A 20,716-nucleotide genomic window follows, 5' to 3' on the forward strand; every position below is an offset into this window, starting at 1 on the left:
CCTTTACTGTAGAGTGCGCCCCCACCTTTACTGTAGAGTGGGTCCCCTCCTTTACTGTAGAGTGTGCCCCCACCTTTACTGTAGAGTGGGTCCCCACCTTTACTGTAGAGTGCGCCCCCACCTTTACTGTAGAGTGCACCCCACCTTTACTGTAGAGTGTGCCCCCACCTTTACTGTAGAGTGGGTCCCCACCTTTACTGTAGAGTGTGCCCCCACCTTTACTGTAGTAGTGGGTCCCCATCTTTACTGTAGAGTGCACCCCACCTTTACTGTAGAGTGCGCCCCCACCTTTACTGTAGAGTGCGCCCCCACCTTTGCTGTAGTAGTGGGTCTGTGCGATCTCCAGAAGCCCGAAGATGCTGGCCATGCCCCCCAGGCCCGCGTGGGTGTAGGACTGCTCCAGGCTGAGCACGGTGCACTTGAGCAGGTCCAGCATCCCCTTGTACACCTTCCGGCTGATCTCCTGCGCAACAGCCGGGCCGGCGTTAGCGGAGCTGCCCGCGGCGTCCGCCTCCCTCTCCCCACTAGACCCAAGCCCAGCGCCCAGCACTGACCACGTCGGGGATGACGTCCTGCCGGGCGTCGTCCTCAGACGGCACGGAGCGGCTCAGCTTGCTCAGGACGAACACGCGCAGCTGCTCGCTCTCCAGCAGCCGCCGCACCTTCTTCATGTTGAGCCAGCCGACGCCCTGGCCATCCAGCACGCTGTGCACCACGTCCTTCAGGAACTGCTGGTTCTCGCTGCGGGTGCACGTACCACGCCTGTGGGCACCAACTCCTTCCCAGAGCGGCCCCCTTCGCCAAGGCTAGGCGTTCACCACCAGGGCCCAAACACCGAGCCCAGTCTCCAAATGCTCAAGCACACTGCACCCCCAGATCACCGGGTTTGCCAAGGACCCTTTGCTGTTGTTTCACCCCAACACCAGGAGCTATGACCATGGCCTGGGGGTTGATTCAGAATGGGAAGCGTCTACCTCCCTGAGAGCTTCTCTCCAGCTCATGAGCACCCTGAAGTCAGTACAGAAACCACGACCTCTCTCCAGGAGCTTTTCAGACAGCCCCCTCCCGTGCATTACCTGGAATTGCTGGAGCGGCCCTGGGGTGATGGAGGTTCTCTCTTCACTGTTGGGCTGTGCTTGATGACAGAAGACTTCTGATCCACCAGGGCCCTCCTGTTTCCTACGGCCGGGAAGGAGGAACGAGACAGCATGGTTCTAGTTGGTAGCTCGTGCCAGCACAGCCCTGGGCAGCTACGCTCCACACCCCGGCCCCAGAGGCCTGGGCAAGGCTGGCACCACGGCCTCACACACAGGTAGAAACCAGCTACGGCAATGTGGAGGAAGTGGGGATGGAGGCTCAGACCACTCCACATGCACCAGCAGTACGCCCAGGGCAAGCACGGGCGTCAGGGGGTGGGGCGAGGCGGTCACTCAAGGATGCAGCTGGCTCCATGGGGAGGATGGCCTCAGGCGGGCACAGAAGATGCTAGGAGAAAAGATCATGCACGGCTCACAGGCAAGACCCACCTTCACCACTCCCGGGGCCGGCTTCAGTAACAATCTCCATTAGAGTATTTAGCCCAAATACTGGGACACAAAATACACAATTAGTAGGTGTAGCACAATACCGTAACCCCTGAACCCCTCAATGGAGCTGTAAGCCAGATGATCTGAGCATTCTCCCAAAGCTTAGTGCCCATAACCTTGGTCCTCAGGCACCTCGGAGCTGGAAGCCAAGTGACCAGGAGACAGCCAAGGCTTTAGGGAAGATCATCCTAGATGGTGGCCGCTCAGTCAGGGCAGGGAAAGTGATACAGGGGCCTCCTGTGCTCAACAGGCGCATGCGGGAAAGGGGGCCCCTGGCCTCCCGGAACACCCAACACAGGGTCCGGAGGGTCTACAGGTATGCAGAGGGGAGAGACCCTTCTGGCGTGGAGGGGCGGGGGTGGCGGGTGAAGTGCGGCAGATGAAGTGAAGCACCAGCATGCAGCGGGAGTGGCAGCAGGTCCCTGCACCGCCCGCCTGGGGTGCCGGCGACGCGCACGTCTCCTGCCAGGCGCCAGCCTGGTGCACGTGTGGCCTCCCACGCCGGGAGCCAGGGCGCCCTTCTACCCACCTGCTCTGTTCCCATCCCCACCACGGAACATTCCCTAGATTCCTGACAGCTTAATCACTGGGAAGAGAGGGCAATTAAAAAATACAGGGAATGGGCCCTCCCTGGTGGCGCAGCGGGTTAAAGCGCAGCACTGCAAGCAAGCTGCAGCCACTGCAGTGCGAGTTTGATCCCAGGCTCCAGAGGTGAGCCACAGGGTGTGACATGTTTGTATGAATAAATAAATAAACAAATCTTAAAGAAAAAAAAGTACACAGAATGGGGCCTCCCCTGGTGGCCTAGAGGTTAAGCCTCAGTGCTGTGATGGTTCTGGCCTAAGCTCAATCCCCAGCCAGGGAGCTGACGACCCACAGGGCATAGCAGAACTCTCCTGTCTCACCTGCTGCTCCCCTCAGTAGTAGACTGTAGTGGAACTGCCTGTTCTATTCCCCACTCTGTCTCCAGTGAATCCTCTCACGCCCTGCTCCTCTGGCTGTACCCCAATTCTTCCATGCAAAAAAAAAAAAAAAAAAACCAGAACTGCTTCTCACTGTGCTTCCTACCATGACTGCATACTTCAGCATGCTATCCAAAGAAAACTGACAAAAAGAGTATGTTCAGAGGAGCCCCTCAAACTGCCAGAGATTACAAATGTAAATCGACCTGTAAGGTCCTGACTGCCCTAGAAGCCAACTTATACTATCTGGCCTACTCACAGGACCTCAGCTGACTGAAGTCACAGGGGCAGGCTTGACTGCTTGACTACAAGCCCGCCTCGCTGCCCTGGCTGGTCAGCACCTGGGGACGAGGCCACCCCAGCCCCAGCAGCAGGAGCTGGCACGTGGCTGGCAGCAGCGGATGACCCCTGGTTACTTAGCTTCCTCTGACGAGCTCCCCCAAGAAGCGACCCCACAGTGGCCATTCTCCTAAACGATGTGATGGGGCTTTTCTCTTTAGCTACAAAGACAGTTTCCTTGTGAAAACCAGCGAGAGGCGATGAGCGGCGGTGAAAGCCAGAAGAAGCCACGTGAGGGGCACAGCCAGGTCAAAGGAGCCGTCACAGGCGGGGCTCCTGACAAGCACCCACAGGCCTGTTTCTCCCAGAGGACCCTGCTGTGGTGAAATGGGGGCAAGTGTCACCTTTCAGACTGGGGAAGGGCGTGGTCTTCTCGCGGGCGCCTTTGGTGGGCAGTGTGAGGTTTGAGAGACTGAAGCTGGTACCGTGGTTCCGATACAGGCTGCCTACCGAGAGGAGCGGGGCGAGGGTTAGGGAGGCAGGTGTCCTCTCCGCCTCCTCCCTGCACACCTATCCCAGCGCCTCGGGCAACCTCAGCAGGAGTGGCTCTCAGAACAAGGCTATAGGGCTAGCTCAAACGGGATAACGTTCTCCAGGACCTCCTGTGGGTGATCGCCAAGTCTCGCAGTCACTCAGCTACCAGCTTCTGTCCCAGCCTGGCCTCTGAGGCCTCTGAAAAACTCACACTCGTCGCTTCCCCCACCCTCGCACCCCCGGGTGGGTCCCGGGGCCCTTGTCTGCCTTCCACTGCTGATACCACCCTGGTTTCTGGAAGTCATCTCTGTACATAAAAGCCATCTTCACACAGATTTCACCACACCGTCATGGAAAGTCCTTCCCAGGCAATAAAAAGATTCACCCAAATCGAATCTGATCAGAATGTTTCCCCAAAATACACATACAAGTAGGTGATTTTGAATATAATGCTTGTTTTTAACTTGACTGATGATCTATCTAAAATAGAAGCCTCCAGGTATAATCTGCCAGTTCCTTTACTGATCCTTCCTTCACCTCACCTGAAAATTTCCTATTCACTATCACCCAACCAGCTCAAAATGGGCTTGATAATGCCAGAGCTGGTTTGGTAACGCCAGCCCTGCCCTACCAGGGAAGTTCTGAGTGGCATGTGCCTGGCCGGGCCCCCCGAGAGAGGCTGGGACAGAGGCATGAGGGAGCACTTACTGGCAAAAGACACGATGCCCCCGAAGCCCTCAGTGCTGTTGTTGGAGACGGTGGAGGTGGGAGAGCTCGCTCGGGAGTCGGACTCTGCGTCTGAGTCGCTGGCCAGTTTCAAGCTGTTGGGCCGCAGCAGCTTTTGAGCCCTGGAATGCACAGGGGTACCTATGAGCCCCGGGCCGGGGCGCCTTCCCTTGGGGAAGGTGGGGACCGCTACCCTGCGGTCACCACCCCCTCCCCATGGCTCCTCAACACAGAGATGAAAGCACCACCTCTGGGGGTGTGAGGACCACGAGAGCATTTGGCCTTCTGGGCTTTCTGGTTGCCCTCAGCCAGGCTCACTGCAGTGAGGTCCGTCCATCACCCACCGGGCAGGAACCCCCAGGCTCTCACCAATTGCCATTGACATGTTGGCTGAATCGGGGAGTGTAACTTTCCCCCTGCTCATCATCATCTTCCTCAGGGGGAAAGTCACACTGGGGCTCCCAGTTGGGACTGTCATAGGTTCGCCGGCGCACTGACCCCTCTCCGGGACGCCTGTCCACGCTCGATTTGCCGGCGCTGGGAGGCATGGGGGGAGGGGGCTTGGAGCCGCCTGCTGCTGCTTTATCGTCCACCTCTGCTGAGTCAGAAGGTTCCTGAGGGCCACACGAAATAAAAGGTGGTCACCAGTGCCAAGCGGTGCTGGGCCACAGTCTCACTTCTGCAAGGCCAGGCCTGTCAGATCGCGAAGCTCAGGAATGTGTGGGCGAGATGGGTGTCTCCCCTGTTTTCTGTGCCTCTCAATTATGCAAGGTCGGGGGGGGGGTCCTAGCTAAACCCTGACAAAGCCTACGGATCTCCTTCTGGTGTCAAAATCCTCTCTCACAGGCTCTGAGCTTTAGGACTCAGGGAGGGAAAATGGGGAGGTCATGGGGCAAATAGCAAATCGATAGCTTCAACAGAGCTTTCCTCGCAGAGCTGGGCCCTCCCCAAGTGACCGTCCTCAGCCCTACAAATCCTCACGTACGGAGCTGGCTCCACAGACGATGGTGCTGGAGTGGCTGCTGGCGGTGGTGCCGGGGCTAGAGTGCAGCAGGCGGTTTTCCTGAGCGTTCTCATTGTCGGGGCCAGGCAACTCTGCTTCCTTCTGGCTCTGCAGCTCGTCGATCTCCACCTCACTGGCATCTCCCAGCGCTGCGTGTGTCAGTGGATCCACATCTGCCATAAAACCAGGATCCAGAGACCACACGGTCCTGGAACCACCCCCCACCCCCACCCCGGCCCAGAGCTGCCAACTCCCCCGTACACCTACTAGGAGTATCGCCGCTGATGTCGCATTTCATCATTTCACTGACAAAGTCACCCAGAGAAGAGTAGGAAGAGCTTGAGTCATCATACTCCAGACTATCGCTGCCACTGTGGAGCCAAGAGCACAAAAACAGGTGTGAAACAGAAAGACACGGCAGGGAAAAGAATCACGCATCACCACTGGGAGACTCTCCAGGGGCCTGCACAGCCACGGGCGGGGGATGAGTCGAAATAAGGACGCGAGCACAAAGCAACCAGCCCGGGTAGAGCCCCGGAGAGCCACACCCGGAGAGGCGCCCACTGGGCTCTGCGCGGGCTGCTCACCTGTCGTCCGTAGGGTCAGAGTCGGAGTCGCGCCCGGGGGGCACGCTCAGCGCCTCGGCCAGCTGGGAATGGCTGTCGTAGACGCGGTAGCGGATGGGCTGCAGCTGGTGAGCATACCACTTCGGCTTGTCGCCGATCAGGGCCGGATCAAACATGTCTGCTCAGCAGAAAAAGGGAATGGCGTTAACAACGGGAGGGAATGCAAGCAGAACATAAAAGAAGGGGAGGAAAAAGCCTCTGGAGCAGAACGGGAGAGAGAGAGGCAGGTCAAAGATAAGAAAGGGACAGCTCAGAGGCAAGAGCTACAGGCAGAGGCCGGAAGGAAAAGGACCGGGCCGGGGGGCTGACTCACTGTTGTGAATTCGTTGAAAGGCGTAGTTGGTGGGGTTAAGGATCCACTCTCCGAAATACTCGACGGCCTGCGTCCTGGCCAGTTTCTCAGCAAACGGAGTCTGCCGGGGACGTGAGGCTAGAAAGGAGCCGGCTTGGAAAGCTACCACTGGCCGAGGGAAGAGACGCAGGGTACGCGTGTGCATCTGAAAGCCCTGCAGCACGTTGGGGGAGTTGAAGAAACGGACCATGGCCACTCTGGGGAAGAAGGGGGTGGTGAGGTCATCCAGGTCCCACACCCTGCAGAGTAAGGATCCCTGCGACCCAAGGTCTCAGGCTGTCCCACATCATTTACAGGCTCCCAGCACTGGGGAAGGCAAAGGACCAGCCATCCCTTCTTTGCCCACGGCCTACAAGGCCTGAGAATGTGAGCTATGTCTTCTCTGCTGTTCCCAAGGTGGCGAACACCTTATTTGGATCTATAAAGCAGCCAACGTGTCTTACATACAAAGACACTCAGGCTCAGTAGGCAGCCTGCCCCCAGGTCCCTGAGGGGCAGAGGCGGCTCCAGGGCGTGTGGGTGTCGGGTACGCTGGACCTACCTGGTTGCAACATCCACAGAGTCTACATCATTGCCATAGATGAGCGGGTTGAACTCGGTGGAAGGTGTGGACTGAAGGTCACTGGAAGGCCTGCCCAAGAGAAGGGGGATCTCTTGGCCCTCGTGGAACTTCTCCAGGTTGAGGATGGGCTGGGTGTTCAGACTCATGCTGGCAAGGGCCTGAGGGACAAGAAGAAAGCCCACATAGGAGGTGTCCTGGCAGTGCTAACGCTGCTGGTCCGGGGCCCCAGGGGGGGAATACAGGATCAGTGAGCCCAAGGATCTCAGCTTCCAGAAACATTTCAATACCATTCTGCACAGCCACATCTCCATCTCACTTGTCATAAAACAAGGAAAGACAGCTAGAGAACTTTCTGGCTCGCAGTCCTCACCAGACTGCAGTAAAGAGGTATCGTGTTACATCAGCAGTGAAGTGTGCGCAAGTGAGGATGATACAGAATGACCCACTTAATGCAAACAGAGAGCTTCTAGAGGGAATGCCAAGGAGCTCAGACAACGCAGAGCTTTCTGAAGACCCTTCAAGTGCGAGCAGGGATCCCTAAAAGGAACTGCACAGCCATCTACCAGGTCTACACAACGCACACAGCAGGGCGAAGGACCAGGGTCTGGTCTGGTTGTACCTTTAGGTACGATGTTCAGCAGGGAGAAGAAGAAAACCAGTGAATGAAAAGTGCATTTAAAGGACGACTTAAAGAAAGGAGTTTTTGGAGGAAGGATTCTTTAGGGACCTAGAGATCAATTAAAGAAGGAAATACGAAAGGAGCCAGACCGTCCAAACTCCCTCTTTACGAGGCTGAGCGAACACTCCCAGGCCCTAAAGGATGGCAGCTGTGACAAGAAACAGAGAGCGAAGGGCTAAGCATGACGGGGGCGGGGACACACAGTGAATCAGAAGGAAGCTGACAAGTCCCAGGCGAGCGTCACCCTGCCACCCCGAGTGTCCACCTAAGGCTAGAAAACACGCCTGGCCGTCTGCGTGGCGCTGGCCCTCAGGACGGCCTACTGCGGCCCCGCGCCACGCCCCGGCTCTCTCACTCCCCACACACCTGCTTTAAATGCTTCTTCAGCTCTAAGGACTCTGGTTCCGGCAGGACAGGGAGCACGTCTGCATTGGTTGGGGCGATCACCTGCGTCGGAGAGAAGGTAAAAGCGCGCCTTAGCATTGAACGCCCAGGAGTTTCTCATACAAAAGGGGAAGCAGCATGCGTCGGACTCTGTGGACACCATGTTGTCACATACGTCTCTCACACACATACACAGACACACCTGGGAAACAGACGCAAATGTTAGTGGATGTAACGGGTAACATGGTTTTCTTCTTTAGAGTTACCTTTTAGTAATTCTTTTTTTCTTACTTTTTGTTTGTTTGGTTTTTGCGTAGAGAACTGAAGTGTAGGCCAGAGGTAGGGGAGTAAGAGGAGCCACCAGAGACAGAGTGTGCAGCACAGCAGGCAGATTTCCACCAGAGTGAAATACACTCCTCAGGGGAGCAGCAGGCGAGACAGGAGAGGTCTGCTGTGCCCTATGGGTCAGCTCCCTGGCTGGGGACTGAACTCAGGCCATAGCCGTGACAGTGCTGAGACTTAAGTGCTAGGCCACCAGGGAGACCACTAATAATCCTTACATGTACCTAGACTTCTTTCTCATGCTTATTTGTACTTTCTAATGCCACGCAGTAACACACAGAGGGGCTTCCTACTGAGGTTTGTGTACTCACATTGCAGGATGTCAAAGTAAGTTTTTCTACAGTCTACAATGACAGATAGCTTCTTACTAGAAATCACCCCAGAAAAACTATCCGCTGACCCATGACTCTAGTAAGGGCCCCACAACCACACTGCTCTGTTCTTGGAAGATGTGGGAGGAGCACTTCATTCTGGCAAAACTTAACCCAGTAATTCTTTGCCTTTAACCCAGGGCCTGTTAAATCAATAAAATAAATGGCACATTTTAAAAGAAAGTGTCAATGAGTCTCACAACAGAAATCGCCTACCAACTTAGGATCTTCTGGGGAGTAACCCGGAAAGACAAAACACGATCCTAGTCTGGACTCTGTAATGCCTCAGTCAAGAGACTCACCCTGTTGCTGTCCAGATCCACTAGCCACACGTCATCAGGCATTTTGAAGTCCAGTTTGTAGAGAAAGAAGCTGGCAGGGACCCCAATGATATATGGAGTTGGAGCCAACAGCAACTAAGGAAAGGAAAAAGAGGTTAAGACCAAAGCCAAAGCCTCCTGGGCTTACCTATTGCCAGGTGAGATAGAACGCAGTTCCACTCCCCCTTGCAAAAGGGGGGTTGTTTTTCAAAATTCCGAATTTTTCAGATTTTACAAAGGCAACAGTACATTTCCTATCTACCGTGTAATGCCTGTCATGGAATAGTCAGTAGATGATAATCATTAACTATGATAAATAAAGACCATAAACAGCAAAGCTTTTGCCACCAGATCAGTTCATTCAAGGTCGTATTTTTCAGACAAATGAGTCAGGATATGGGATGCAGGAGCGTTTGCATGGTTTGTAACTCTTTGGGCAGTGAGCCTTCTCCCTCAGAGCTGGACAGGCTTGGGAGACAGCTGTGACAAAGCAGAAGGCACCTTGAGACTCACCTGCTCTGCTGATGCCATGCAGGTGGGCAGCAGTGGGATAACAGGAAACATGTACTCCAGCGGGTAGATCATGGCCACAAACGCCATCACAGACATGGAGAGCGCGTTGTAGTCTCGCGACTGCAGCACCACCTGCCACGGGTCACCCCCGGGACCGTTCAATAAGGGAAGTTCATGAGAAGTCACCTTCCAACATGACCACCTAATCTGTTTCACCACACCGACATGCCGACAAGTTGCCACAATTACCACTGCCCACGCCTCACCCCGCCTGCCAGGCCCCTACCCCAGGGAGCAGTAACGCTCCCTGGAGCCACTCCCCTGCTGTCCTAGAGCTGTGCCCTCCATCCCAGGAATAACCGCTCCCTGGATAAGAGCTACTGTATTTCCAGAAAATAAGACCACTCGCGTGCCGGAGAATCAGCGGAGCGGCAAGCCCCTTGGATGCATCTCCACGAGACCAGCACCTTGACTCAAGCCACGCTGACTGAGCAGCTGCTCTAGCCTGGCACTGAGTTACTTCCCAGAGAAAAACATGAAGAAGGCACAGTCCCTGCCCTAGAAAAGCTCCCACTCGAGCCCTTGCCAAGTAAGGACTGGGAAACCGGCCCTCTCACCTTGTGCTCTAACAGGATGCAGGTGAGCACCTGAAGGCAGGCGTCCACACCCAGAAGTTCCAAGGGAAGGTGCAGGGGGAAGTCCACTAGGGTGAATCGAGAGGGGTCTGGAAGGGCAAAGGTCAGGGCCTGCTGGACTTCCTGGGGGAGGACCTCAATGTCTACTCGCTTCTGCCCAGAGACGGGCACCGGGGAACGCAGCAGCCGATAGATCCATGCCTCGATCTCGCGAAGGTCGTGCAGGAGGGCGCTCGACTTCTCCTCCACCAGCAGCGACCCAGTGAAGATGCGCCACATGGTGTCCCTGAGGCACAGACACAGAGACAGACGCGTGAGGAGCAGGGGCTGGTCTCTGGCTGTACCCCGATGTCACGCTGCGGGTGCAGCGAGGCCAGCTGGAAACGTTCACTCTCTCGCTCAGCCAGGACCAGAGGGTACGCCCGGGTGGGAACACACGTACAAATGTACAGATGGCAGGACTGAGCGTCCTGCCCGCCACGAAGCATCAACTCCTCGGCGTTACTCTGAACACGACGACGACGGCAGCCCAGCTCTGAAGCAGCCTTGTGCTTCACGAGGATGGTGTGTTTCGGGCGGGCTGGAGGCCTCGGGCTTTAGGCGACCTGGCCTCTGCCGCAGCCCCGTTGCACCTGGCCCCTAAATGCCACCCGTGCCTCTGAGAACCAGCCATACCTCTGAATGCCTCGAGGGATGCTCAGCTTCTTGCCCAGCAGTCGCTCACTGCAGCAGTCCACCAGGCGCTTCAGGGTGTACAGGCACTCTCGGAAGGTGGAGAAGAAGGGGTAGTGGCTGAGCACGCACAGGGACGTCAGGGTACTGTTGCGGGACCGGCTCCCCACCTTGGCCCGGCGCTTGCCCCGAGGAGACTGGTTCACGTCAGGGGTGGAGTCGGTGCTGGGAGGCTGCAGGGATGAGCCGCTCTCCGAGCTCTCTTCCGAGGCACAGGTGGTGGCACGCGGGGCTTCCTTCCCTCGGGGCCCGTTCCCCCCGCCCCCCTTCTCCTTCGGCATTCGTTTCTGGAAGGAGCGGTAGAAGTTAACACAGATGCCATAACGCGTGACCCCGGAGTCCTTGTCAGTGAGGGTGAAGACGAACGAGGTGTCGTCCCGCAGGCTCGTGCGCCGCTGCCGCACACTCAGGCAGCCCTCGGGCTGGCAGAAGAACACTACGTCGGGGGGCAGGGGGAACTCAGGGTGATCCTCGAGGGGGTACCGCCGCAGGAGCTCGGGCGTCTGGGCCACGCTATCGCTGCTCGGGTGTCTGAAGAACATAAAGACAAACTCAGTGGCCTAAAGCGACGGACGCTCGTTTACATTTCAACCTTCCAGGCAGGCTCCATGCTGCTGTGTGTGGACAAAGCAACCTAACTGCGGGGCCTTTACAAACACAGAGGCGGGTCAGCTGGGAGGCTAAGTGAGGTCTGCACCTTCACATAGACAGCCGCCTGGCCTGACATTCCAGAACTGTACCAATAAAATCATCTCCAATGCCTTCAGGTGATTAGCACCTTTCAAGGTGTAGCCAAGAATGACCAAAACAGCCTATGTAGGAGAGAAGTCACACAGTGTGCTTTTCCACTTCTACAGAATAAGGAAACTGAGCATACAGCAAGTATTTGCCCAATGTCACAGAGGTGCTCTGGCCTCCAGGCCAGTACCTCCACCCATCTGACTGGCACTGATATTCCCATCAGGGTAAAATAACAGGGAGAACATGAGCCATTTAAAGCAACATGGAAATGGGGCAAGGATGGATTTTGTGATTATCCCACAGGACAAGACAGAAGCCAGTCTCTGCTTGATTACCTGGCCCCTACGATCACTAGGTAGTCAAGTAACCGAGGACAGAATTTCTTCTTCTGCACCATGGTTCCAATTCATCAGTTCATCTCAGAGAAGCTTCAAGGTCCAGAGCAAGGTGTCAGTGTTCCCAGGAGGAATTGTGATATCTGAAAATCCAAGTTTAATGGGGAAAAAGTACTGATAAGATCCATTGTTGTGCCTCAAGGGACTCTTCTCAGCTTCATCCCAGCCAAGGGCATAAGTCAGGTCTTTCACTTAGAGCTAAAGATGGGAGCACCTGGCACATTTTTTAGCCCAGAGTTCAAACTAGGTTTATGAGTTCACAAAGCCAAATGTCACCAAGTAAGATAAATAATGGCTCCCCTCCCCTATAGACCAGCTCATTTCCAGTCTTGCCCCTGGGGCTCTGTTTCTGAAAAATAGATTCAGTGAGTCCAATCTGGAGTCAGTTATTATGATAACAAAAATTAAGTCACTCTCAGGACTGCTCCAGGGTGGATCAGGATCAAACCAGACTCTAATCAGCGCTAATCTGCACTCCTAGCTCTAGCTGGAGACCTAATTACTCTCTGTTCCAACATTCTGTGCATTCAGTTTGATGGGAAGCTACAGTATAGACGGTATAGTTAATTGCACTCAGACAATAAGAGCAGCTGGCTCCTCTACCTCATGCGATCTCAAATGAAGAGTGTCTGAACCCCAACTGCTTCTCCTAAACTATTGTTCTCCACTCTTCAAAGGAGAAAGGGGCCTGGTGGCCACTGCCATGAGCTCTGCCCTTGGTGCTGAATCATGCCCTTTCTTTATTCTGGTCCCAGGACTAGAGTTGTTACTACAATACATACAAAAGAGACCAGGTCCTTCTATGTCTTACAAAGGTTAGGAGTTAGATAAATACCAGGTTTCTGTAAGGACAGGAAGAGGTGTTCAGAGGGATTTCTAAACCATAGTCCAAGAATTAGGAAGCACGTACATGGTCTCAATAATAACTTATTTCCTTTTGCATTTTCCTTAGGCTTTTCTGAACAAAATGTTTCACTCCCCTACAAGACTATTTTCAGTGCTTCCAGGGTTCCATCCCTGTGCTCCCCATGAGGCCACACTAAGACCGTGTAAATGAGAGAGCCCCATGACACGAGACCCTCACTCACGTCACTCCCTCTGCGCTGCTCAGCGCACTCCCGTACACTGCTTGCTCTCTGTACACGTAAGGCACTATTTGATTTAGACGATGAATAGAAGTCCCATCTTTTTATTCTCCCCTACTTAGTAATAAAAACAGACCTATTTGTAATACTGCAGAAAACCTCCAAATATTGTTCCCTCCTTTCTCTTGCTCCCAATAGAGGACCTGCAGGTAATAGGATTCAATTTTGTCTCCATAGCGACTCTGGCTCCCAGCACTATTTATAGCTGAGCCACAGCCCCTCCCCTGCTCGGTGACCGCACAGTGCTAGCAGCTGCTACTCTGGAGTTGGCCAGGGCCCCCAAACAATTCACTCTCCTTGAGTCTCCCACTCCGGCATCTGCTGGTTACTAGGTTATCTTCTCTCACATCTGTCTTTAGTTTGCACTGAAACTAAATGAAGACAAAACCAAGTGTGCAAGCATGCCAAGCAAGTAGACATCACGACCACCCCAAAAAAAACCTTTCGTTCTTTCACTGCTCCAGAGTCCTGGGCATAAGGCAGAAGGTGGAGCGCCACCACAGAGCTGAGCTCAGCTCCTCCCAAGCAGAATGAGAAGGGAAATAGAGAAATGCAATGGGAGCTGGGTAAAGTATAATTGATTCCATAAAAGAATTATGTGGAAAATGCCTGAGGCCAGGAGCCAAGTGTCTAAGAGAGCACAGTATTTACAGAGTCCAGCTCAAGGCTAAACCTTGAGATATATGTTCACATTGAAAACCAGGAGCGCTTTTCTGCCAATGTCTCAAAGTTCACACCTGAAGCATCTTGTACTAATATAGTAGGCGTCAGATTTCTACTCTTGGTGGGATCTCAGCCCCTCTCTGCTGAGAATAATTTGCTCAGACTCAACATTATCAGGTTCCACAGTGCCCATCGCCCTGCAGATCCATAAATGCTTTAAGATCTAGTGAATATTTTACCTATTAGTGATAGATTTTTAGCCACTATTCATTTCTGATCCACAGCCCTGTTCGGTTGTTAGACTGCAAAGATAAACAGGGTTTTACTTCCCACCTCTCCCCGTACCCCTCTCCACAAAGACGCTAAGTCCGCCAGCAACAGCTGTAACACATACTGTCTTTACACCCACAGTCTCTGGCTGTAACCATGTTTACTAACAGCGAGTTGCCGGTTCTGAGCTCCATTAGCTCTTACACCACCGTCTACTGCACTGGCTGCACATTTAAAATTCACAGATTTTTATCTTGATCTTTTCAGACCACACCAAATAACCCTCTGGATTAATCCGTCGTCTGGGACAGGATGTCGTACAACCACAGGAACCAGAGCAAGATAGGGCATCTTTGCTGACGTGAGCACAACAGGAGCTCTCCTGCCTTCCTCCCTCTCCCCAGGCAGTGACCTTGCAAGCGCATCAGCACAGACAGGTCCAGCACCGGGGAGAAAGAGAGCAAATAGGCAGGCAGGAGGCAGGCGTAGGGAGCAGGGAAGGGCAGGAAGGGGAGGAAGGCTTTAGAGATGCGCGACGATGACAGGGAAGCAGTTGCAGGGCAGATGAAACGGTGTCTCCCCGCTCCAGCAGGCCAATTTTGAGGCACCAGCGTTTAAAAACAAACCAAAAAAATCGCAAAGACCCAAACGTGGTTTTCCAAACCCTAGCCAAAAATAAGGCCTGCGCCGCGCACGCCAGGTGCGCGCCAGGTGCGTCTCCCGGCTCGGCCCCCGCGGCTGGACAGCTCTGCCCGCCCCCTCACCTGCTGGACACTTCGCCGCCGCCGCCCCGGAACCAGCGCCGCCCGCCTGCCCCGCGGCAATCGGGGCCCGCTGCCCGCACCCCTGGGAGGGTGTGTGGACAGCCCGGTGCACCCCTGCCTATAGCCTCGCCTCTTCTCTCCCGTCCCCTCCCCGGAGACCCCGTGCCCCGGCAGACTCGTCTAGGGCCGCCGCAGAAGCCCCTCCTTCCTGGAGCCGCGTCGGCTCCCGGAATCCCGGCGCCCCCGTAGGAACTCCGTCCACACGCCCTCCCAGGGCGCCCCGAGGCCGCCGCCGTCCTACCTCTCGGGCCTCAGGGGAGCCGCCAGGCCCGGCAGGACGTCCCGCGGCAGCCGCAGCGGCAGCCGGGCGTCAGTGGCTCCCGGCGCGGGGCCGTCAGGGGCGCGTCAGTTCCGCGTCCAGCCCGGGGGGCGCGTACCACTCCGGCCCCGCGAGGGAGCAAGACGGGGGGCCGGGGGCCGTAGCATTCACCCCCGAGGGGACCGGGCCACACCGCGCCGGGCCCCGAAGGGTGGAGGCGAGCTCGGGAGCGAGGCGGCTACGCACACACCTAGGCGTGTGGGAGTGGGAAGGCGAGAGGCGCGCGGGGCCAGCCCAGCGCCGCCGCGTGCCAAGGGGAGGACCCACAGGAGCGCCTCCCGCGTAGCGCGCGCCCGCAGCTTCTGGCCCGCACCGCAGCTCAGCCCCTTTCGGCCGCGGGCCGCTTCACCTGCGAGCGACGGCTCCAGACGAACTGCCCCTGGCTCCTTCGGCCGTCCCCCGACACCCGACCCCCCTCCCCCGACGCGGCTTGGAAGGGCCCGGCCGCCCGGGCTGGCAGCCGGCGGCGCGGGCGGCGGAACCTACCACTGCAGGGCGGCGGGGGGGGCGGCCGCGGCCGCACCTCTAAGGGCGGCGGCGGGGAAGGGGCGTGAGCCGCGCCGCGGGGCCCCCTGGGAAGTGGAGTCGGCTCCCCGCCCGACGCGAGAGGGGCAGCCGGCTCCTGCCCTCGGCAGGCTGTCTGTCCCTCCTGCCCCACAGGGTCGGGGGACCAAGAAGAGGGACTGTTGTCCCCTCTCTTTCAGGTGCCAACGGGAAAACGAAGGCCCGCGCGCGTTCGCGCACGCACGAGCACAGGTGCTTGGCTGAATCTTCCGTAGCGCGCGCGCGCGCACACACACACACACACACACACACACACACACACACGCGCGCGCGCGCACGGCAGGCCACGCGATGCTACCCGGATAAATAAGGGGGCACCCATGCCTCGCATTGCATCAACGCTCCCGGTTGGTAAAAGGGAATCCCTTCTCACAGGTGCCAAAGCTGTCATTAGTGACTCCCTCCTCCCGGCGTGGAGGAGGAGCCTTGAGGATGCCGCGGCCGCCTCGGTTGCACCCCCGCCCCCAATCCAGAAATTGGTTTCTCTCATTCTATATTCATTTTGATCTTCCTGTGCAAACAGTGCCAGACCTATCAGTGAAGCAGCCTCGAGGCATTTATGGTCAAGCCACAGAGCTACAGTGGAGAAATTCTCTCCCGGGCCCTACAGGGGAAAACAGGAAGTGGTGGAGGCAGGATGGGCAGGGCCCGGGAGAATCTTGTGCAAAGTGGCCCCTGGGTTCGTCCTTTTGCTTGGGCCAGTACAGTCTTCAAACGGAGCACCGTTTTACCAGGACCCGCACTCCCAAGGTTTTGACTCTTCTTTAATGTCACTCGAGGCTCTCCTTTGCCCAGCTCGGGGAAATGTTTGCCCTTCTCAGTCTGCTCCACCTCTGGGGGGGGGCAGCCACCGGGCCTCACCCCTCCAGCCCAGACAACAACTGATGGTGGGGCGAGAACAGTCATTCATGCACATCCCAGATCTCAGAGAGCAGCGGGGGAAGTTTCTTGTCCTGCAGGCGCAGAGCGAACACTTGCTCTGAGTGGACGCTGCTCAGTGTCCGGAGGCTCACCAGTTTCATCAGCATTCGTGGGAACATCAGTCGGTCCTTGGGAAAGGAGAGGGGAAAGTACAGCCTTTGTCTCTCCTGGGGAAGGAACCCACCGGGTAGGAGCCCTGAGGGAGAGGTACAGAAGGCCCGCACCATGTAGGCGGAGAGGGGTCCTTGAAGGGAAAGGTGGCTTGTCGGGGAATGGGCCTGTGAAGAGGCGGGAAGGGCACCATAGGGAGACTCACATGGGGGTGGTGGATGGAGACGTAGGCATGCAGGGCCTCCACATATGTGTGTTGCAGCCTCTCCACCTGGAGCTGGTCCTGCACGTTGGGCCGGTCTATAGGTCACCAACAGAGTTGAGGAGCAGGTCTGGCCAGGGTCTTACTTCCCCCAAATCACAACCAAAATAGGAACATGCCCCACCCAGCCTCTCCCAAATAACACTGCCAGGACCTCCACCCCCACATGCCTGCCGGACAGGGCTTCCTTGGTGCAGAGAGACCCCTCGCTCATTTTCCTCTTGCCCCTCCTCCGCACCTGCAGAGAAGATGCTGATGGCGATGAGCAAAGCAAACTCGGCATCATTGAGCTGCAGCTCATTCATGGCTCTGGAGAACTCGAAGATGGGGTTGATGAACTCCACCTGCAGCCCTGGGGCAGAAGACCGGAGGCTGGGTCGTGGGGTACCGGCAGTGGAACTTCCTTCTCTAACTTGTCGAATGAGGGTACTAGGAACTCCAAGAGAAGCCCCCAGGGTTCTGCTGAGTTTGGGCGAGTTCCTTACCCTATCCTGTTATGAGATGGAATCATATCTGAACTCGGGAGGCCACTGTGATGGTTATAGGATAAAGCATGCAGAACACTTAGTGTTTCCAGTACTTAGTAGATGTTGAATCAAAGGATATAGTAATTATGTTATTCTTAGAATTCTTGAGAGCCCCAGCTTGCTAGAAAGAGAAGCCACTCGTTACTGTTTAAGGCAGCTTTCAAAAGAAGAAGAAGAAGAAGGCTTTCACTGGCAACTAAACATCCATTTCAAGTTTCACATGGCAGTGGGGACCTAGCAAGGTGGCTGAGGATGGAGGCTCTTCTCTTAGACTGTGTGGGCTTGAAACTTGGCCTCCCCATTTTTAGTCTGGGTGACCTTGGGTAGGTGACTTAAGCTCTCTGGGCCTTGGTTTTCCTATCTGTAAAGTGGAGACAGTAATAGTCTCTACTTCATAAAGGAGTCTTAGGATAATGTGTTGCATGTGTGATAACTACTTTTGTTTGTTAAGTAAATTAAAAAATAATAATAAAACAACAGGTGCTGAGGAGACTAAAGTTCAGGAAGCCTAAGCTAAAGTTCGAACTAAAGGCACAGCATGTAAGTAACAACGTCTCCCACTCACTGTTATGGCCTCCCCTGCCCCAGCGTCCTCCGGTCTTTTCCCCATTTCTTTTAGCAGCTCTCTGCTAGCTTTCCCATTCAAGCATCTTGATTAGTCACTTCCTGTACTTTCACCCTGTTCATCAAGCATGTGTTAATCCACTTAACAGACAAGCCCCATCTTATCAGGCATTTCTTGGTAGGTTTTAGGCCTTGAATTGTGCCCCACACCCCTTGCTGTGGAGAAGCGGGGTGCTTCTGAAGTCGGGATGTCAGCCTGCCTGCCAGAGGAAGTCTTCTGTGCATCAGATCAGTCCTCACAAGCCACCGCCCAGGGCAGCATGTGGTGGTGGTGGACAGAGAGGGTGCGGGAGACCTGACAAAAGCGAGCCCTGTTCCCTTAACCCAAAATCTCAGTGATGAAATGAAAAATGAACAGTGAATGTGGTGACATCAAAACTGTATATAATATGAAGCTATAAATAGGTGCAGATTTGGAAAGCAGGAGTCTGTAGGTCTGAGGCAATACGGGCATGAGAACTAGGAAGGCTTCAGAGACAAAGCCCATGTCAGGAAGGCCACGGTCAAGGCCGGGGATAGTGCCCCTTTGGGAGAAAGTTGTTATGGTGAGAAAGGGTGCAGGGGTGGCCTTTGCGATGAAAACAGTCACCCAGTCGCCACCAGCAGGTGACTATGCACCCTACATTCCTGGCACACATGAGCCTGGCGTGTTCAGCCATCTAAAAAAAAAAGCGTTTGAGAACCTCCTTAGGAAGCTCACTGAGGGCCTTCTGTTGGGTCACCAAGGAGCATATGAGCTGTTCTGAGTCTCCACAACCAAGAGAAGCTTTGGTGAACTCTGACCTGGAAACCAGGCCCCCGAGAATGGCATCATGGCATCAACAGTTTACAGACGCCACTCATTGGGGCTAAGCTACTCACTCTCCTGTGGAGTCTGAGTTCTTGGGGGTCCAAAGTTCTTTTCACTCCAAACCCCACTGCCCAAACACAAACAGTACCAGCAGCCAGATGTAAGCAAACCAGGGCTGCTTAGACCACAGCATCAGAGGGCAGTGCTGTGTAGCTGGAGAGAACACCCCAGCTACAGGCTGGGGTTCAAAACCTTGATGCCTATGCTGAACTTGCCCATCCAGATGGGTGTGGTGGCCAGGCTTCAGCTCTGATGCCCTGGCTCGTCAGGAAGAGAGGAGGAGAAATCAGTCCCATGACTTAAAGAAGGCATCAGAGGGGGCCCTCCTTGGTGGCACAGCGGGTTAAAACACCACATTATGAAGCTCTCCGAAGCACCACAGCACAAGTTCGATGCCCCGCCAGGGAGCTGACCCCCATGGCGTGGCAGACCTCTCCTGGCCCGCCCTCAGCTCCCCTCAGCAGTATATTCCAGTACAGTTCTGTTCCCTACTCTATCTCTGGTGAATCTTCTCACCCATCACACCTCTGGCCTGTACCCCAGTTCTGTAAGCACAAATAACTAAATCTTAAAAAAAAAAAATGCATCTGAGGAAGAGAGCTCTGCCCACTGACAACCAAAACGCTTGTGGTTGTCAGACTTCTTCCCCTAGCTATAAAATCTTTTCTTCAATGAAAACATTGCAAATGTAGCTTCTGATGTGGCTAAAATAAGAGTGAAGTAAGCACATTCCTGTGTCTCCATTTCTACTCTAAGGTGACAGTGGCACCTGCTTCCGTGGAACACTGTTTGAAAACCATGGGCCTAATGCAACAGAGAACTGGGCGATATTGGGGGGCAGCTGAGCGAGAACCATCAGCAGTTCAACTTTTTTCCTAGCCAAACAAGTGGTATCTTCCCTTGACAGCCCCTCAACCTGGGCCTAAGGCGTTGTGCTCACTGAGGTCTGTGATACAAAGGTCCCTTAGCGATTTTTCCTTCTCACCTGCTTTGGCAAAGTCCTCCCGGTTATAACTGAAGTCCTTGAGGAAGGTGATACTCTCACTCCCAGGGTTGTACCGCCGAGACGTTTCCAGAAGCATCACCTGCACACAAGTAGCAGACCTCGAACAGGGACTGGCCCTGGCCCGGCCTCCTCGGAGGAAAGGTCAAGGCCCTCATCCCTATTTCTTGGTGGACCTGGCTCCCTGTCGCCGGCCGGGGCCACCCCACAGACCGTCCCACCCTGGCTTTCCCTTCACTCCTCCTCCCTTGCCAGCCACCTCAATCGCAGAGGTCTTCAGCAGGGCGATCTGGTCCTCCCGGCTGAGCTGCAGGAAGCCCGGCAGCTGTTTGGCAAAATCGACAATCTCCTGCACAGAGACGATGGCCAGCTCGGTGAAGTGGGCAAAGCGCTGCTGCCGGGCCTCCCGACTCTGGGGATCCGGTGCCATGGGCCAAGGCTACCCAGACGGGGCGGGAGGGGAAAACAAATGATTCTGAGTAGGCTGTCGGGAAGCCGCCCGCTGCCCTGGGCACAGCCAGCTCTCTGGGCCCTCCTTACCGTGACTCGAAGCCGGTCCGAAAAGGAGCGTCTGTTGCACTGTTGCTGGGCGGCCACCAGCTTCTCAATCATGCCCAGTTGCTCCTGGCTGAGCTGGGGCAGGACTTGGGGAGGTGAGGAGGCCCTTGAGGGCACAGCTGTGGCCTGAGCCTGTTCCTCCTCCTGCCTTCTCAGTTTCTTCAGGCGGATCTGTTCTTCTGACAAGACACCTGCGGGCAGGGTCAGGTGTGAGGAGGGGAGAGGAGGGGGCCAGGGAAGCAAGGACTCAGGAAGAGCAGAGAGCTTGGGTAAAGGCCTGGAAGGGAGCCCCTGCCTAGGCAGGAGGGTTGCTGGTGACCCTCCTACCTGCAC

General features: G+C 55.5%; 2 protein-coding genes across 27 annotated transcripts in view; both read right to left on the reverse strand.

Moving 5' to 3' along the window:
- The window catches only part of MADD (MAP-kinase activating death domain), a 38,200-nt gene extending 22,731 nt beyond the window's left edge, over window positions 1–15,469 (reverse strand). For 8 of the 23 annotated variants that reach the window (XM_012725342.1, XM_012725334.1, XM_012725333.1 and 5 more), the window contains exons 1-19: window positions 14,886–15,141; window positions 11,683–11,825; window positions 10,550–11,137; window positions 9,857–10,160; window positions 9,240–9,371; window positions 8,709–8,822; window positions 7,676–7,756; window positions 6,610–6,788; window positions 6,030–6,265; window positions 5,678–5,834; window positions 5,358–5,461; window positions 5,073–5,263; window positions 4,457–4,701; window positions 4,070–4,209; window positions 3,232–3,333; window positions 1,527–1,586; window positions 1,077–1,179; window positions 555–741; window positions 313–463 (exon numbers count right to left, since the gene is read on the reverse strand). In XM_012725342.1, coding sequence (XP_012580796.1) covers window positions 313–463; window positions 555–741; window positions 1,077–1,179; window positions 1,527–1,586; window positions 3,232–3,333; window positions 4,070–4,209; window positions 4,457–4,701; window positions 5,073–5,263; window positions 5,358–5,461; window positions 5,678–5,834; window positions 6,030–6,265; window positions 6,610–6,788; window positions 7,676–7,756; window positions 8,709–8,822; window positions 9,240–9,371; window positions 9,857–10,160; window positions 10,550–11,137; window positions 11,683–11,744 — 3,136 coding nt within the window. In that variant the 5' untranslated portion in view covers window positions 11,745–11,825; window positions 14,886–15,141. Of the gene's footprint in view, window positions 1–312; window positions 464–554; window positions 742–1,076; window positions 1,180–1,526; window positions 1,587–3,231; window positions 3,334–4,069; window positions 4,210–4,456; window positions 4,702–5,072; window positions 5,264–5,357; window positions 5,462–5,677; window positions 5,835–6,029; window positions 6,266–6,609; window positions 6,789–7,675; window positions 7,757–8,708; window positions 8,823–9,239; window positions 9,372–9,856; window positions 10,161–10,549; window positions 11,138–11,682; window positions 11,826–14,885; window positions 15,142–15,312; window positions 15,379–15,449 lie in introns of those variants that run through there. The other 15 variants (XM_012725347.1, XM_012725341.1, XM_012725346.1 and 12 more) reach the window with 5 other exon arrangements.
- Window positions 15,470–16,105: 636 nt separating this feature from the next.
- NR1H3 (nuclear receptor subfamily 1, group H, member 3) overlaps window positions 16,106–20,716 on the reverse strand; it is a 7,707-nt gene continuing 3,096 nt past the window's right edge. For all 4 annotated transcript variants that reach the window (XM_012725431.1, XM_012725428.1, XM_012725430.1 and 1 more), the window contains exons 5-10: window positions 20,366–20,574; window positions 20,085–20,264; window positions 19,808–19,907; window positions 17,060–17,173; window positions 16,765–16,859; window positions 16,106–16,576 (exon numbers count right to left, since the gene is read on the reverse strand). In XM_012725431.1, coding sequence (XP_012580885.1) covers window positions 16,430–16,576; window positions 16,765–16,859; window positions 17,060–17,173; window positions 19,808–19,907; window positions 20,085–20,264; window positions 20,366–20,574 — 845 coding nt within the window. In that variant the 3' untranslated portion in view covers window positions 16,106–16,429. The remainder of the gene's footprint in view (window positions 16,577–16,764; window positions 16,860–17,059; window positions 17,174–19,807; window positions 19,908–20,084; window positions 20,265–20,365; window positions 20,575–20,716) is intronic.

The sequence above is a fragment of the Condylura cristata genome, unplaced genomic scaffold (assembly GCF_000260355.1).
Source record: "Condylura cristata isolate star-nosed mole 26May11 unplaced genomic scaffold, ConCri1.0 scaffold00015, whole genome shotgun sequence".
NCBI classification, from domain to species: Eukaryota; Metazoa; Chordata; class Mammalia; order Eulipotyphla; family Talpidae; genus Condylura; species Condylura cristata.